Source organism: Corvus hawaiiensis, chromosome 5 (assembly GCF_020740725.1).
Source record: "Corvus hawaiiensis isolate bCorHaw1 chromosome 5, bCorHaw1.pri.cur, whole genome shotgun sequence".
NCBI classification, from domain to species: domain Eukaryota; kingdom Metazoa; phylum Chordata; class Aves; order Passeriformes; family Corvidae; genus Corvus; species Corvus hawaiiensis.
In genome coordinates this window covers 58568159-58587131 of record NC_063217.1, presented here as the reverse complement: position 1 = coordinate 58587131, position 18973 = coordinate 58568159, and the positions used below count along the sequence as shown (strand labels likewise).

General features: G+C 41.3%; 1 protein-coding gene across 3 annotated transcripts in view; it reads right to left on the bottom strand.

The window, feature by feature from the left end:
- ARHGAP24 (Rho GTPase activating protein 24) overlaps window positions 1-18973 on the bottom strand; it is a 184716-nt gene that overhangs the window by 128672 nt on the left and 37071 nt on the right. The window contains exon 1 of one of the 3 annotated variants that reach the window (XM_048304524.1): window positions 10771-10855. The exons of the other annotated variants lie outside the window; for them this stretch is intronic. Within the exon in view, the coding sequence (XP_048160481.1) occupies window positions 10771-10809 (39 nt within the window). The 5' untranslated portion in view covers window positions 10810-10855. Of the gene's footprint in view, window positions 1-10770; window positions 10856-18973 lie in introns of those variants that run through there. 3 annotated transcript variants of the gene reach the window in all.

Below are 18973 nucleotides of genomic sequence, written 5' to 3'. Positions count from 1 at the left end.
ATATCAAGCCATCATTTTTCTGCTTTTCCACAAGACAGTGTGACAAAGCTTTCTGCAGACCTGTTGAGGGGGGTGTATCTTGCTGAGTGCCAGACAGTCTGGAGTAAAAATGGATTCAGGGTGACTGGAGGCCAGCATTATTAACTGCACTCCAGCAGCTGCTCTGTTCCAACTGTATTAATATAAATACCTTAGATTCCATGTTGCTATTTTAATAAGTTATCAAAATATCAATGACCATGAAGGCCTTCACGGTCTGTAGGAGAAACCGCAGAAGCATTTACAAAAGCAGAGGACGAAAAACCGTTTATGGAAGAGAAGAAACCAAGCAGTGTTTACACAGCAGGTGAACAGAAACAAAGCTGCAGGTTCTCTGGCAAACACAGGAATATTCTGGCCACTGGACTGCTTCCGGCATGGAGTTATTGTTGAAAAGGGGCCTTTCTTCCAACTATTAAGAAAATGTAGTTTATACCAGTCATCTGCTGTCAACACGTTGGAATCTGCTTTTTTTGAGAGACAGCTCCAGAAGCTTTAAGCATTTCTAGACATACATTTATTTCTGCTGCACATTTGTTTTCTCCAAAGTGAAAACACAGGGCAAACACGTCAAATTAGTCAGCCCACCAATCTTCAAGTAAAAACTTTACTTTGGAGATGAACCAGAAGTGGCCCCATTTTCTGGCATGCTCACAGCTACAGAGCATAGTGACCACAGGTGGAGCTGGGATCTTCATGGGAAACCCAGGTACTGATTAGGATGTAGCAAGAAAAAGAAGGGTGTGTCTCAAGTTTATAGCAGTTTGTGAAAACTATCGCACTATTTTGTCTGGTGGGACAAAATGTATCTCAGCCAAAAGAAAAACAGAAAAGCTCCTGAATTCCAATATCCACTTGAGCCACTGGCTTGAGAATGCCTTCTGAAGCCAGAATACACAATGAAGGTAATCAATGACGTTTCATTACTATTTTTGAAGGGTGTAATTTTGCAACGCTGGTGCTGCTACCAGTGGCTACTACTGATCGTGCTCCTAACTTTGTCCATGTACCTCACAAATCTCTCTACACAGCTTTCTCCCTTGCAGATATTCTACCTCCTTACCCACTGCTTTTCCTTTTTCTAGCTCCTTTCTGCCCTTCTACATCAGTGAGCATCAGTCTGGTCATTGCATAGCTTAACTAAAAGCTGAGTATTGTTTACTAAGCCAGAAATGTTTTCCACATCCACAGTAGATTGAAGTCAATCAAGGACCTACACAGAGAGCATCCAGTACGCTTCTGGATGAAAAAAAAAGAGTGGGAATTCATTGAAGAGCACAGGAAAAAGCATCCTGCTGGGGTTTCTCAGAGGAGAAGGTTCTGGGGAGACCTTACAGGAGCCTTCCAGTACCTAAAGATGGTCTACAAGAGAGATGGAGAAGGACTGTTGAATACTTTTCCCACTGCTGCAGAAAAACCTCCACCAACCCATGTCTTAGAGGTTTTAATGCACTCAAAGGCTTTCTCTCTCTCTCACACACGGAAGCATAACATCCTGATACATTTTTGCTTTACTCTGAAAAACGTATCTTCCATTTAGAAAATCCAGAGGAACTAATTTCCCACTAATCTAACGACATAACATGAGGTGCATCCTTTGGCTCCCAACAAAACACAGTCTCCCTGTGGCTTTGGACAAAAGGCCCATCCTTATGGTTGTGCCACACAAGAGCCACATTTAGGACTTACTGACTTCTTCACTAGTTTGCTGAACTTCTAATTAAAACACCAGAGCAACACCAGACCTGCTCCACTCAGAAGTATTTGCTACATGATATCTCGAGTGCTTGAGATAAGGGAAGTCTCAGCAAAGGAAAGTGACAACGTTAATTAAACTTTTTCCGTTAAATGCAGAACAGTTCATTAAAATCTTTAACAGGTGGCAGGTTTGGCAGCTCTATGGTGTGCAGGCTCTAGACAGATTTATCACACCTTTCATTTTAAAACATTTATGTGAACGCATTTGCTGAGATAAATTATCTTGTTCACAAAAGCATCCTGATCAAGGCTGCTGTTTGAAGTGTTACATCAATCAAATTATGTTGTAAAAATGTTAGCATCGATTTTGACAGACAGCAACTCATATTTATAGCTTTGGAGCTCTCTCCATTAGTTTCCTCTTCCAATTTTGGTGTTTTTTACATTTTAGATCTACAACAGTCAAGGAAGAACTGAACACAAACCAGCTGAGTCATTTAAAGTGGCTGGACGGATACCCCGGGGAAAGCAAGCAGCAGGCAAACTGCTGCTGTCTCATAGCAACCCAAAAAAAGGTATCTAGACTCACAGGCAGATTTTGGAGGTTCATGAGGGATTGAAATGAAGGGCTCCTGTCATGGAATGGCAAGATTTCAGCCATTCCAAGGCCTTTCATTAAACAGCTGTCCTCAGAAACGTTTGTCTGAAGGGAAAAGAGTTACACTGCTGCGATTTCCATTTTTGTTCAGAAACTGTTATTTGTGTATGCACCCAGATGCATAAAAGCCAGGGTCTCACATCCCAGGCCTCATCTACCCAGCTAGGAACCTTTCACAAAGACTTGGTATTTAGCCCAACAAACATTTATATACATTATGAAAACCCAGTCCAACTGAGAGAGCCACTGAGCAACAGCCCAAACTTAAAAGAGAGGAGACTTTTAGATTAATTTCCTGCCTACATCAGCAGAGGTGTCTGAAGTGAGACTTAGAGCTATGCAGAATGAAGCAAATTATCAAAATTTCTACTGCTATGATCCACTGTCAGAGCACCAATCAAGAAGCGGGACCCCCTGGAATACACTTAGCAAAACAGAACAAGAAAAGCTCTCCAGACTGAGAGCTCCACTGAATTGCAAGATGATAAACACACAATCACTCAAACACAAACAGCAGCAAGTTCATTTGAAGCCACAGTATCAGTCTATTTTTAGCAGGGTTTGTGCTAAGGAACAAAAGTCTTTTCCATGACTCTGAATTAGAAACCCCCCATCTCTAAACCATCTCCTTTTCTCTCTCATAAGAAGAGTTTGTATCAATGATCGCTCCAGGTCTCTTTCCTTTTCTCTTTCCCCTTTAAAGCAGGAAAGATCAACTGACGTGATGATATTCCACTCTAGGGGATTGAGTAGATTTTCATTCTGAAACACAAATTAGTACCACAATTTAATGACCTCCCTCTTGAGTATAAGGTAAAGGCTTGCGTTCCCATTTATACAAAGATTTAAAAAGTCTTGAGCGCTAAGAAGAACTGAGAATAGAGACAATTACTTTCAAAAGCCAATGGCTTCATGATCTAAGAAAACCAGTGCAAGTACCAAACCCTGAAAACACTCCTGGTCCAATATTCAGTCTACAGTCCTTGTCACTGAGTTTCAGGGCCTTTTAACTGATATGCACCTTTTTGTACCACATATTCAAGGCTTTAGACATTTCTGACCAAGATGTCTTGTAAATATGAGTGCCAGTCAAACCAATGGCAGTCACCATCAGCCGTGCAGGATTCTCATCCTCTCTTATTAAACTGAGACAGCTACAGCATCTATCCAAAGGGTGGGAAAGGACACAGTTTCATATCATAGACACTGTCAGGATTTTGGGGCTTCTGTCCCTCTTCATTATTAATACCACACAAGTATCAAGGGAATTGCAGTCTGTCCTGGTCCCCACTGTCCTGTGCAATGTCTTTGCTACAAACAGACATTTGAAAGTAAGACAGCAGATGTCAGAACAATAACCACCAAGTCCTTTTTGACACTTAAACTTTTAAAAACTGTTTCCCCCATCCACTACAAACTCCTGAACTTACTAATCTTAATTTCTTACTGAACTACCCTCATTCCCACTGCAGAAAAAGGACCCATCCAATAAATGCAAGCTGTATAAAGGCACTGCCATTGACCTGCTGTATTCAAGTTTCTTGTACTAACCAGTACAGCACCATCTCAGTTTCTTCTCTACTGCACTGTGTTCTGTACAATTGTCACAAATTTCAGCTACTAAACGAGAAAAATTATTTTTATGTGCCTTGTTGCTGATAGAGAGTTAAATGTGTTGCTTAAAGATAGTCTGGCAAGATTCCTCGCAACACATTTTTACATTGCTTGGTCTATTTTAACACTTGGAATGGTTCTTGATGGAGGCTCTTTATCAATGACTCCACCAAAACCAGGGTTCAACCCATTAAAAACAAGTGAGTGTTGCCATCATAGAATTGGACTCAGCAGGCAGAAGGAGCTTCTTTTCCCACATCACTGACTGTCCGTACTGGACAGGGAATGAGAGCAGCTCCAGAAAGCCCGAGTCACTTATGGAAATATTCTCAGACTGCCAACTGAAGAGTAAAGAGGATTTCAGGAATGCAGTTTGAGGTCATTCAGTTTTTCTCTACTACACGAGCCTGTGGAAGAACTAAGAAAGCCTCTTTCCCTAGCAACACGTCATGTTGTACATGCTGCTTATTCAGCTGCAAATACGGCTTTTATCCCAGAGGTAATGGACTTAGAGAAGACTATTCTTAAGCACTAATAAGCTAAAAGAACTCAATTATTTTAATTTCAAGACTAATGAGGCTCTCCTGTGAGCTATTCATTTTGCTACTTCAGGATCCATGCGCACTTGTACCACATCCAAGTAAATAAAAGGAAGGAAGAAAAAAGTCATCATGACTCAGCCCTTTTAATGGACACAGACCTCCTACAGTGCTGAAATTCCCTTTAAACAGGAAAACAGGAAGATCATCAAAAGCCCATCAGCCACACAAAGGCCAAGCTGTAGGAAAGACTGATTATCACACAACTGCTTATCATCCCTAATTGTTTAGAAATTTTTACAGCATTTAGACTGAGTGTGGGATGGAACACACTTGAATTCTGGTTTTCTCAGGCCATTCGATACTGACCTGATCATGATTAGTCTAATGCACAAGTCCTCCTATCTGACAAGATCAAGGGATTATGTGAGATTACAAGGAACAGCACCACTGTTACTCGTACGTCACCTTCACTCTGGGGAATGAGTCCTTGTGAAGACACACCCACTGTATCTTCCTCTGTGGCCACCCAAGAATCACTGCCACAAGCCTCCCATCACACCTTTAAAAACTTAAAACACACAAGGGAGTTGCTAACCCCTAGAAGACAGAAAGTTAATTCTGGTGTTTGAAAGCAAGGTGGAAGACAGCCTTTATCTTGTGTGGGGAAGAAAACCCTCTTGTTTTCTCATATCTGTGTACTTTCTATATTCTATTACTCTTTTCTACCTAACAAATTTATTTATTGACTAAATCAGGTAGAGACGACATGGTCTGTGCTGCTGCTAAAACTTCTTACTGCTTTACTGAAAACATGAAACAAACATTGGGGGGGAAAAAAAAAGAGAAAACTAGGACACCATGATTCAGTGCTGCACCTCATGCTACTGGCATCAAAATGAAACTTCCATTTCCCAGGTCACTGTTATTTGATTTGTGCCGCTCTAGCTCCGTCTGGCTGTTCCCTATATAATGCTAGCCCAGCACACAATACACGGTGTGCTTCTACATCCCTCCTCTCTCTGCTACCATGACAAAATGGCTCTCTGAGCCCAATTTGATTTCCTGCTAGCTCAGTCATGACACCCAAAATCCCTTCAGACCCTTTTTTTTTCCTCATGGCTGTTTACAGCACACAGATGGCAGCCAGTGAAGGATGTCTGCACAGACTGGAGAGCAGAGTGATGGCCAGTGGCAGAAATGCACCACCATTCCATCTCACCTCAACTGCTTCACATGGCCTGGAAACCTTTTTCTACCAATTTCACTTCATCTCATTCCCACTCCCATCAATTTTCCCAGCAAAATAAACTATAATAGAATTCTTTGCAAATGTCTCAGACTCTTAAGTTACAACTGCACAGTCATCATTTTCAAAAATGTCCACCTTATCAAGAAATGGTAAAAAGAAAATGTCTGAAAGACTCCCTTTCAAGTCCAAGCCATTGCTGAAGCTCAAGCTCTTCTCTGCTAGCCAGCATGGCAGGCAGCTGAAGCAGACACTGAGCATTTTCTAGTTCAGTTTTATACAGAATGATTTCCATACAGTCACATGCTTTCTTCAAGCCAAGAAATTTTTTTTCAGCATTAATGACTTCCTGAGGTATTTCAATTATCTGCTGCAGCATCAGGGCTGACATGATAAAGCAGTGAACTGTAGTTCTAGGCTTTCAACTTGTCTCAGAATGGAGCCTCATTTTTCATACACTCTTGTTTTCATCTGAACACTCCTCAACCATGCCTTCACAAGTTTAGCCCAAATTTCATTTTCACATTCAGGTAAGTAATTTTAAGTAAGCAAAAAGGAATCTGAATCTCAATCTAAATGCAAAGGCTACTGAGGTAGTCTTTCACAAACCAGTGTAAACATAGTAAGAAATGAGTATCAGTCTGTGAGAAAACATCCGCCTCTGGTGCACAGTAGGAAGGGAAGCAAAGTAAAAAGAGCCTTGTAAAACACAGCAGTTACCTACTAAAATCTATGTGGCAAAACCAACAGTCACCCCAGAGTCTGAAAACTGTGAGTACTGCCTGAAACCTACAGTGCTATCTCAGGTTACCCAATCAGAAGTGATCTGACCCAGACAAGTGCCTGCACTGCCTCTACACACAGCAGGGGTCACATGGAAGAATGCTCCCCTTGTTTTTAACACTTTCTTCCCATCACTTCTCTGTTATCTTAGGAATCCTGCCATGAGCCTCATCACCACAATCAAGGACATCCCTTCTACTCCACTGAGCTTCATTTCATACTGGGGATGATGAATAGTGACAGTCATCTCTAATGTATCCAGACTGTTGTTCTCTCAATCCAAAACTGTTTGGAGTTGCCACCTACTCACTCATTTTCTGTGTGTTGATAGTATGGGACAAAGGAGACACTTCTGAAAAACTCATGCAGGTGCTAGTAAAAATCCTGTGGTTTATGGTTTGATGAAATGATTCCATTGAATTCAACAGGGGATGATATATTCCTTACAGAAATGTTTGGAGGTCATTAAACATTTCAGTGTATTTCAGAGAAACTTCCAGTATAAAACAACAGTGAAATTTCTGTTCCATCCTTTTAATTTTAAGGGATATACAACATTCCATAAAGGTTATGAAGAATTTTAAGGCTGGAATAAACGGCTAATAAATTTGAATGGTAATCTCTTTGGTTCCTCTCTTTAAGCAGAAACCAGCCCTCAGTTCCACAATCTGATAAAACAGCCCAGTAGCAGTATTTGCCTACACAAATATAGTGAAAAATCCTGTGATGAAAAGTGCTAATACAAGTCCCAGTAAAACAAGAAGTGGGCAGGCTCCTGCACCATACATGCTAACATCCCAAAGCCATGCCCCTTTTCCTTCAGCAATACATAAAAAGCATTTTTGCACTATAGTAATTATTCTCTGTACATGCTGAGATGGGAAAATCTACAGAACTGAACACCCACCAGCCCCTAATATCACAGTGCTAATATCTATAAAAGCATGCATATGAGAAGAGGCTCGTTTTAATTTATGACACAGGCTTAGACCAGAAGAGCACATATTTCCACAAATGACTGGATACGTTTGGCAAAGAAAGGGATCTGGCACTGCTCCATTACATTCATGTGATTTTTCCCAGCCCATTCACCTCATATAATACTGGCAGAGTCAGTCACTCAGCCACCAATAAACTTAGGAGGCAAAACCAGAGCAGATGGGCCTCACCTGATGGTGAGTGCGTGCATTCATCCCAGTAGTATTATGCAATTCCTAAAGATGCCATCTCCTAGAAAAACACTTACCATAATTGCCCATATGCAAACACTCGATACACATACTATTTCACTGTGTCACCAGCTCCCTCCAAGAGACAGTGTATAAGGTCCAATGTCATTTACCATTACACTCTGTAGTAAAAAATCATTTCTAATCTCATAGAAAGTTACAAAAAGTCCTTCATTTTTACTGCCTCACAGCTGAAGGTACATGGCTCTTACTTATTTCAAGACAGGGCAGCTAATATCTCTTGCATGAAATCAGAAATGACAATTTACAGGAAGTTTTCTTTTCAAAGCCTATGGTTCCCTCCAGCAGGTAAGTGAATTAAGTAATGGAGACCAAAGGAACTATTACCATACAGGAAAGTGCTCTAGTGAAGAGCTACAACATTTCACACACAGATTTGCCGATTCCTGCCAGCTGTGCTTATATCCAATTTACTGCTAACTCAGAGAGAATACTGAAAGCATCTTATCCTTAAAATGGTTACAGCTCTACTCACAGGTGGCTGGGACAGGGCTTGTCACCACCAGCAGCCACCCCATCATGCTGTGGAAGAGGGTATTATCCCAAAGCACCAGCTCACCCCATTTGCTTTCCCCAACTCTGGCACACTTTCACCAACCCAGTAAGAACACACTGAAGTCAACATAAAGATGTCAACAAAGCACATCCAAGTTCTCAACATTCAGATCTGTGTGTCCTTAACCAAGTTTAGAAAGGCCATTTCCACCTCAGTGTTAGTAAGAGCCAGGCTGCAATGAATAGTTACCACTTTCACGGAGTCTTTATGCGACACGCTGCCTCCATTCTCTGAGCCACAGGGAGCTCGACCCTCTTTGTCCCTTACAAAATACATTCTGTGGGTTTAAAAGAACACTTTTCTTCTAGGAAGCTAACTGTAGTATCCCCAAGTTCTTCCATGTGAATAAAAGATCTCACTGCTCTGCTTGTTTTCACAGGGCTGGTTAGGCTGCTTATGGATCCAAGTGCTGAATGCACGAAACTTCTCATTCCTTCTTCTGAAGGAATGTTTTCTCTATTTTCCACTAAAAGGCAGGCCTTGAGCAGACAACAACAAAAATGTAATTCCTAGAACCCACTAAAAATACTGCTACAAAAAAACCCCACAAAACCCAGGGATATTTATTTGTCTATTTTGCTGAAGACAGCCTAGCATTTGCAATTTTTCCTGAAATGACAATCCCAGCCTAGGCTAAAAATCAATGTCTCAACTTTTATAACATTGGTGACTTAAGTGACCTATTTTTTTCTATTTATGCATCTGACAGTTTTGAAAAGGTCTTACCTCATTTAAGGTAAGTTTTAGACTGTCCCTGACATAGTCCATGGCTTTGTCTTAAACAAAAATCAGTGCCACACACACAGTGCACAAACGTGTGCATCCTACTGTGCATGTAATCTACAAATGAAACTAAATTAGTGATCATCAATTCCATTTAATTAGTCCTGTAATATTCTACAAGCCTGCCACAAATGATGTCTGTGCATTTTCAAAATATGAAATACAACTGAATTTTCTTTTCAAATTGTATTAAAAATATTATCTCTACCTGCTTTTAGTCATTTTGCAGTGTTTTTAAGCTAGAAAGTGTTTATTAAATTATCCATACACTAAACCTAACTGTGGATAATTGAAAATACCTGAAAACCACGAGCCTAGGCTTTTCGTTTTGGTATACTAAATTTCTCCCCAGAGAAGAAGCCTTCATATCTTTTGCAAGTCACATAATAGGTAAAACTTTCTGAAACTACAGTTCAGAAACTCTCCTGTTCATTCAGATACCTGCCAGGTTAGGTAGGGCAGAGAGTCATTTAAGGATGAACATTTGTCCAGCTCTACACTCTTAGGGTTCCTCCTCTTCTCTCCCCCATGACACCTTTGTTCTTTATGAATACTCCCAATACCCTCCAAACCCCAAGCTCTTGGCACTTTGTCCTTCTACTCCACTTAAACAACACAAGGGTAGGAAGAATAGAAAGGACAGTGTTACCTGGAGTAATTCTATGGTAAAACACAATTGTATCCTGAGCATGCTCTGGATCAGCGGGCAAGATGCAAAATGGGACTTAACACCAGAGCTACATGACAAAGGCATTCTAATTTCTGCTACTGAAGACAAATACAGGCATAAAAAGAGAACCACTCTCCTCGCACTCACCTGAAGCACACCTTTTTCCAGTGGTTATTCCTTCAGTCCCTTTGCTGGTATGCAGGAGAAGCTGTAGTGATCTGTTTTGACATTCACCCCCCATTTCTACTTGTGTCTCTTAGTCCTTCCCTTTGTTTTTAAGCACACAAACAAGGCCAAAGCCCAAAGGTTGCTTCTTACCTACCTGGCTCCTAGAGCCTTTGTTCTAAAATTATTTCTAGTCTTTTTACCAGGATCTACACGTTAGCTTGTCCCAAAAATTTGGGTTTTCTTAGAAAGGGCTCCCCCAAACACTGGACTCATTTTGAAAGTAACACGAACTTGGATCTTCAAAGCATCATGCAGGATCACTTTCACTTCAGATGGGAAGTCAAAAGACACATCTCCAACACCCTTCCATCAAGTCACTATCTTCAGCATTTTCAGACAGTCTTTAACATGTGAGCTATTCTCTCAGAGAAAGACAGCTTCTTTCCTCCGCCCCAGTTCAACTTCACCACTGTCCAAAATCCAGCCAGACTCACATTCTGAGCTCAGCAACCCTTTCCAAAACCTTCCTTCCCCCTCTCCTCCTCCACATACTGCCCTGAAGAAGGCAGGCAATAATAGCATTGCCTGCAACACTGCTACTGTTTGAGAGAGATGCAGCAATTTATGTGGACTTTTTAAAATTTCACACAGATAACTGTACCCCTTAGGTAATCTCTTCCTGAAGTGATTCAGTGAAGTGACCCCTACCTTCCTGCAACATCACCTTTCGGGTCAAGAGAAAAGGCTGTCTCCCAGTACTTACTTTTGCAGACATCTCTTCTCCTCTCCCAACCCTGACCATCGTACCTCCCAAAGCAGATCATCTGAGTTTTCCTCTCTGAAGGGACCTTCTACCACCTCGCTCCTGCTGTGCACACAGTGGCTGGATTATTAACTGTGTAAGCAGCTAATAGAGAAATCTATCATTGAACCTTCCTGCTGACTGCACAGGCATTAGTGAACACCACAATGCGCAGCAGTTCTTTTCTGGATAGTATCCATTATTCACAGTCACCCTACATAAAAAGCCTTTATGCTCTTCCTGAATGTTTGCAATGCTTTGGGGACCTGCTGGATGTAGCCCACTGGATAACTGGCAGCAGGGATGCCTTTAGCCAGCTTCATTCTTCAGCAGCCATATGTCCCATTGCTGGCAATACCACCAGTCTGAGAGAAGCACAGGTATTGCTCTAAAAACTTGTTTTACTGTCTGCTTTAACATTATTTTTCTACTGCCAAGTCTTCATTTACAAGTGTCTACAGACTTTCTAGAAATTCAGAGACCACTCTACAAAAAAGCCTTTTTGGCCCTGTATCTTCCACAGAGCACACGTTCATGAGCTCTGCTGTGAGCTGACGAAGGTTTTAAAAACAACAGAGCTGAAGTCTTTTGTGGGAAAACACTACAAGCCAAATGCTGAACCTAAATGCTATTTGCAGATGCACACTGTGCTCACAAGGTGAGCCAAGCAGAATAATGCAAGCAAATAATTATCCTCTGAAGAAAACAGAGAATGTGAAGAATAGTGGTTAACAAATTAATGGAAGTCCTGCCAACATTTTAGGTCTGGAAGTTCAGCTCTTCCTCCCCACACCTGCTGTGAAACCCTGGTCCAGTTCTCCAGCCTCTCATTTAACACGCTGGTCCCTTGATCTCTGGTTACATTCTTTGAGCCTACACATCACAGCTGAATTTTCTCATACAGTCCCCTCTGACCACTTCACCCTCCCTCCCAAGGTCAAATGCTACACTCATGTCCAAGCTCCCACAGCACCACATTCAAGTCCCTGATCTGAAAGAGACTGCACAGCTCTACAAGCATGTAATAACCTCTCTCTGAAATTACCTCTGCTTGCACCCCCACGACTCTGCCAGCTCAGATCAGACTCTGTAAGCTACAAACACCAACTTGACTAGCTCACATCTCAACTACTACATCCACAAAGCACTTTTATTGCTGCAATCACAGTACTGGGAAGCATCTCCTCTATCTTTGCACCAGGACTCCATTCCCAGAAGCAAAGAGATGGCAGGACAGGGGTGATGGAAATCCATCATCCACACCCTGCAGATGGTCTCAGTCCTGATACATGGATGCTGCCAGAGGAAGCCGAGTGTGAAGAACACTTAAGGGCCCTTCACCCTTGCCTGGCTCCTATTTCCTCAGCCCTGCTCCTCTCCCAAAGCACAGTGCAGTGGGACAGAGACGGAGAAGAGCAGCAGCACACTGTGGATGTTTAAAGCGAAACAAAAGCAATGTAAGTTAAAACTACAGAATGGACACTGTCTAGCAGACTACATATCCGTCAAGTACACTCTTCAACAGTAGTACATTCTTTTGGTAACCTGAAAGCTTAAGAAGGAATAACATGAGTTCACCTGTGGTGAACTCAAGCCTTTCCAAGTACGAGAAGAGGGTCTGGAAAGCATCTTGCATTTCGGAGTCCTGTAGCATACTGGAGACACACAAGTGCTGATCACTGCCCCGAATGCAAGTCATATAGCTGCCATTACAGAGAACATCACACAGCTGCAACCATGCACTTCTTCTGAGAGCTACTCTAAATGTCTCAGACTTAAGCATATCCATGAAGGAAGGTATTTCAGAAATATTAGAATATTTGGGAGAAATTGTTATTTTTTTGTAAATACAGTAAACACGCATCACTCAACTAATGAAACCCTTTTAATTTCTGGAACATGGTGTCTTTGAACAGCCATACTGGTGCTGCTGGTTTTATAACTAACTCAGTTATACCCGGAGGCAGCAAACTGAGCAGGACCCCCAGCAAGGGAGAAGACCCTGAAACACATCTGTAGTACAAACTCCATACACAACACTGCTCTAGCCAGAACAATACTGCTTCAAGTCAAACAACAAGCACTCACATATACAGCTATTCTGGGTATTTTCAGCAGGACATAACCATAAGATTCAATGCTGTCATCTTTTGGGAGACCAAGAAAAGCACCAACAACTTAAACCTAGCAGACCTTCATTCTGTTTAATTAAACATTTTATTAGAAAAACTATGTACTTATGTATAAGTCATATTAAAAAAGTCCAAGAATACAGCTGTGTTGTGAATGCGAGCCAAGAATGGGGATCTTGGTTTTGTGTTTTCCTCGTGTCAGCTTAACAGCTTAATTAGCTCTACTCACAATGTTAAATACTCTCAGACTGAGAATTAACTCAGCCTTTTGTAACATTCAGAGCAGTAGATGAATTTTTTCACTCAGTTAATTAGATACTTCTTTCCAGTGTAGCAAAAGGACACCAAAATAATGACTGTGTTTACTAAACTAACTGTTACACTAAAGAGGTTAACACAAATGCCAGCAGGCACACTTGTTTGTTTTTAGAATTGGTTGTAGTCTGTTTCATGCAATCACAAACAGGCCTTGTGAGAAAAACCAAGGGTCATAATGCACTGGTCCTAAAATCATGATTTCACACTTGAATAAAATCCATGTTTTCACAGTCCAAACTCACAAGTGCCTTGGGAAATATAAACCTCCAGCTTGCAGAAGAGAAGTGAGAAGGACTGGGCCTTATCTTCCCAGGGAAAACTGCTCCACAGCCACCAGTGGTAGAACACTGATGTTTGCTAGACTTAGGCTTTTTATTGGAACAAGAATTTTAACAGAAATTGAAGACTATTTTAAAGGAAAAAACCTCCCCATTTCCTCTCTAGCATATCTTCAGCATAAAGTAAATGAATCCTTGTCTCCAACTGGCTCAGAACAGTTTGATTACTCATGAAATGCTTTACCTTCACCTTGGTATGATCCACAGGGTAGAAAATTACCTTATGTATTTCTTCTTATTGTCACATTATAAATACCAAGGATTTACTTTCCTCTGTACCCTCCACCCTCAGCTTACGTTAACCTATTAAAAACCGAAACTAGCCAGAAAATTTTAAGTCAAAAACTTCAGTACATCAAAAAACCTGACACATAGGATCTGTGTGGTTTTTATTTTTCAGCTATGACTTGTACTTCTTCCCAGATACTGTTGGTTATATAAATGACATTATATAAATACTGAAAGAAAATGAAGAAACACACCTGGAATAACAAACAATCAAACCCATGCACTAGCAAAAGGAAAAAGATCTTCTGTTGATCCGAAGGTAGTTAAATGCACCGTGTGTTTTACAGCCTAGACTGTGAATGAAATCTAACACTAGGCTTCTTCAGACTAACTCATAGACTCTCATGCCAACAACATGCCTTCAGGAGCCCACCATCACACAGGTCTTGCAAAGCCTCACCCCCATGTAGAGCTTTTCACTCCAGGAAAGATGCTTGGTGACAGGAGAGTTTGGATACTGCACGGAATTTAATACAACTTCATTAAAGGAAATTAAGCCAGTTTGGTGCACCCGAGACTGAACTGGCATTCTTGAGAGGCACGAAGGAGGTTACAGCACAGCAAACTGCACACTGCTAATCTCCTTTCCTTTCCCAACACCTCTGTGTGCCTCACCTAAGCTCTTCCAATGGCCAAGCTCTCTGCTCTTAAACATGTATGGAAGGAATTGTGAAAACAAATTGATCTCAGTCTGCTTTTGTTCTTTATCCTTTTCAGAGACGTGCTAACAGGACCTGTAACAGACACCAGTCATGCTAGCATTTCTCATGAGGTGTTTTCTCAAAAAGTCCCTCTAGGCAATGTTTTCCCTGTTGAAAGGGATTATTTCTGTAACATGTAAAAGCTGGTTTTTGTAGCACATCATCTGTCTCACCCACATGAAACCAGATCATTACACAGGATTTAAGAGTATACAGATGAAGAGGTGATACTGCAGTCAAGAAAAGGTATTAAGAAAAGCAGTGAAGCTCACTCCAAGACAGTGATTCTGCATTAGAAATTAAAGGTTTTATAATGAAGTGTACTGAGGAACAACTTCATTTGCAGAAAAAAATATCAGGAGAAACAAAATATATACATTATTTTCTAAATACATTTTTAGCTTGCAAAAGCTCAGCAGTTTCAGTAATGGCTGGTACACAGTAGGATAGGTATCCTTTCCAAGTCCAGGGAGGGCTAGGAAATCTGACATCTTAACACTAGGCAGTTTATGGCAAATAGTAACTTTAGGAAGAATGGCAGGCTGAAGTTTTTAACAATATCCTTTTTCCACACAAATACTAAACCTCTTCTTCAGATGTGGAGCATTATTTATTGCTCTTTAAGGGAGGAAAAGGAAAGGAAGGAAGTGGGAAAAAATTGGGTCTCTCATTCTCACTGGGCTCCAAAACAGGTAAATAATTCTCTATTTCTTTCAAGAAGTTTCTTCTGAGATCCCCACTGTACTCTGGCAAATACACATATAGTGCCTCATTAAAGCATCAGCTCGTATACTTAAAAACACAGCCTTGTGTCTATCACCTGCATGACCAGATCACTACAGTGAGGCTCAGTTCATGTCAACCAGCTTCCAAAACACATGCCTGTGTCTATGAAAGTCTTTAGCACTCCTCAGTTGCTTGTGGTTATTATTCAAGAGTAAAAGAGTGGAAACACTGCAATTACTCACTCAAAGCAGGAGCACTTTGTGGGTAGCTCCATAGACTTTTAATGGATTTTACTCTGCAGTCCAAGCAGGAAAAGAGAAAGTTCTTGTTAGCTCAACTCCTGTGCTGCAAGCTTGCTGGAAAGGATGTCCCTCCAGCACTAGAAGTTAATTTAGCTGCTTCTGTTACTATTCAACCCCTGGACTCCCTTCTGAGGCTGCCAACACAAATACCACCTGTGAAGGCCATTCTCATAAACTTGTTCCATGCAAAGGGATTTGAAATGTCTGGCTCAGCTCATCAGGGAACACGTGGCAGCCCAAAAGCTCCAATAACCAACACAGAGAGGAAGGTTTTTCTTGCCCACAGTGTCCATATCTTCACCATGTTGCTGTGTTCAAATTTGTATAGGAGTCATGCCATTTTTCATGTGATGAGCGTAAGCTCACACATAAGAGCATTTATGCAGTCCAGCTGAATCAAGTTGGAATCAGTGGACTTGTATGAATACTGCTAAAAATTATTGCTAGAATCAGTTCTCAGTTACTACAGCAACAACATTAAGTAAATCCCTTGGCAATATGCAAGGAAATAAGCAAAGATGCCTGGATTTCTTTATTTAGGGACATTAACTGTGGCCTACACAAGATAACAGAACCAACTGAACTTTTCCACATCTCACATACTCCCTTAATGGCTAATATGCTAAACTAAAAGCTAGCAGCAGCAGCTTCAGGTTATGAGTTGATCAAATGTTACTGAAATTCAACTGTCAGGCTCCAAAACAAAACAACCTCATCTGTTCATACCCCACGTGTTTGTCCTTAAACAAGACAGACTTACCACATAGCCGCTGCTGCCCAAATTAATGGAGCGTGAAAAAAGACCAACTTTTACAATGGTTAAGGTTCCACAAATGCTTGAAAGAGAAAGCATTAAGTTTACTTAGAGATGAATCTGGAGGCTGATTTCACAGAACTTCATCCTATAGCTTCACATGTGCTGTGGAGCAGTATTCACATTAGTTGCTTTACTGCTTTTATTAAGCAAGGAAATATAAAAGAGAAACACCTAAAGCAGACCACTGCTGTCTCACTGAATATGACACATGCCATTACACTGCACTGGAGTTCATAAAACCACTGACAGGATTAGAAATTTAGAATTTAGATCAGTGTCTTTGAGACAAGAAGGTGGTAGTAAGAACACAATCAGCAACAACCATCCAACATAACATCAGGTATATTTTTAAACTATCCTAACACCATCCTTATTCCTCTCCACACAACTTCATTGATCTGTTAAACGTAGATTGATTAGCATCCACCAGAAATGCATTTTTCATTTGGCAGCCAACAGAGAAGACAAAAGAAAAAGACACTATCTCCCCTTGCTTCCCTGTCCCAAACCCTGGCACAAGTCAGAAACAGAGAGGAAAGGAGGGAGGGAGAGATGGTGTGAGCATAAAGGGAAATACAGAGCTCAACGGAGCTACAGCCTGGGCAGCCCCACCACGACAGAAAAGCAGCTCTATACCTGCAGCAGCTTCTTTCACTTGGAAGTCCTGCCCATCCACAAAATGCAATGAAGCACACTAAGGGCTGAACTTCACCATTAGCAAGCTTTTACAAACAAGCCAGTTCCCTCGTCCTAGGAAGGAAAAGGTGGGGGCAGCTCTCTGAACATTTGGACTAGGCAGATGCATTGGCAGCCAAGACTTGAAATTAAGCTGTTGGCCAGTTTACATCTTATTAGAGCGCCTCTCTTTTCCAATCTAACAGCAGGTGTTGGCTGAGTCTAATTACACCCACAGTTTATACAACACATGGTAGCATACTCGGGAGCTTCAGCTCTGAATGCACACACATGGGTCAATGGTGCTGGCACTTTCCATCAGTGCCACGAGGCATTCTTGCTTTGTTCTATTACAGAAATATTTACTGGAACTAATTTCCCAGTTTGGATTGATTAAAGATACAGAGGTCTGGGAACATGTATTTATTGTTCCCAAAGAGCTTTGAAAGAGGACCTGGGGCTGTACTGACTGCCACACAAACAGGCAGACTCACATGGGATCATCTTTTCTTTACCATCCTGCATTCTGAGTTTGGTTATAACAACAAAAAGTTCCTGAGCAATGCACAAGTTGAAACACCATGAAAGGTTCACATTTCCCACCCACAAAACTGTCTCATTTCAGTGGATTTTGAAATTCAGCCACTGAACCTGTTTTCTGAGGCCTGAAATGAGGTAGACACGTTCTCAGCTTGGCACAGCTTGGCGTGGCATCTAGGCCCAGTGCTGTTTTTGTTTTGGGGCAGGTGGGTGTCAAAATGCATTAAAAAGGCTGATTATGGAAAAAACAAACCTTTAGTTTTAGTTTGAACTGAAGATCTACTCAGGCAGCCAGCATGCTGGTGCCATGGGCAATAGGAAGGCAACCATTTAATCTGTTATTTTCCAAGCTGTCAAATGAGATGGAGACACTGAAATGATATTAGGAAACAACATTCATACAAGCTGGCCCTTTATGAATGTTACAGGCACTCGGAGAGGAGGGGGGCACATCCACTTCACCAGCCAGTGTATTCAGAGGCAAAGGAAGACCCAGGGGAAGTGGGAGAGAGCTGGAGCTGAAGAAAAAGAACAGCAGCAATGCAAGAAAGATAAAGACTGCACCTGAGAGCTGTTTTGAAAACTCAGTCAAGTTCGGGGAGCATGAAAGGCTGCAAGCCCTTGGGAATGAAGCATGCACAAATTTAAACAAATTGGTGTAATAGCAGGGTACAGCAGCTTGCAGATGTTGCCAGTGCAGTCACAGCAATGACACAATTGCTACATGCAAAGCTGACTAAAAGAGGCACAGAATACGCCTTGCATTGCACTCAAACCTAAAATCCATCTTCACAGGGGAACTGAATTTTTAACTGCATAAGCTGGGGCAAAGTATGGAGCAAGAACTGCCTCATTTTGGCACAGACTCCATAACCTTGCACAGTGTTTAGTAACACTCCTGCAATTAATGTGGTAGTTAATGCTAAAGGTAATACCTTTTTTAATTCCCATGAAAAATCTTTAAGACTCCTACTGGGCCAAGCCTAAAGACTTCGAAGTTTTTAAAGGAACAAAACAAAGAACATCTACTGAAAATTAAAGTTTTCTATTTCTTTCAGATCAAAAATGCAAAGGGGATTAAAGTTGGAATTTGATCACCTCCAAGTTGAGTACCTCAGTGATGGATCTTGTTGCTATTTGTTTCAGGCTAAGAACAGAAATTCAGTCCTGTAAATTTGAGAAACCCTTCCCCAGCAACAGAATAACGGCACTAGAAGTACCCTGGTTTCAAATAAACTCGGCCTTATCAGACTAATCTCTCACGGACAAAATTCCCATGGGTATCTACTGACCAAAGTGTATTACACCTTTAAAAGCACTTCTGTAA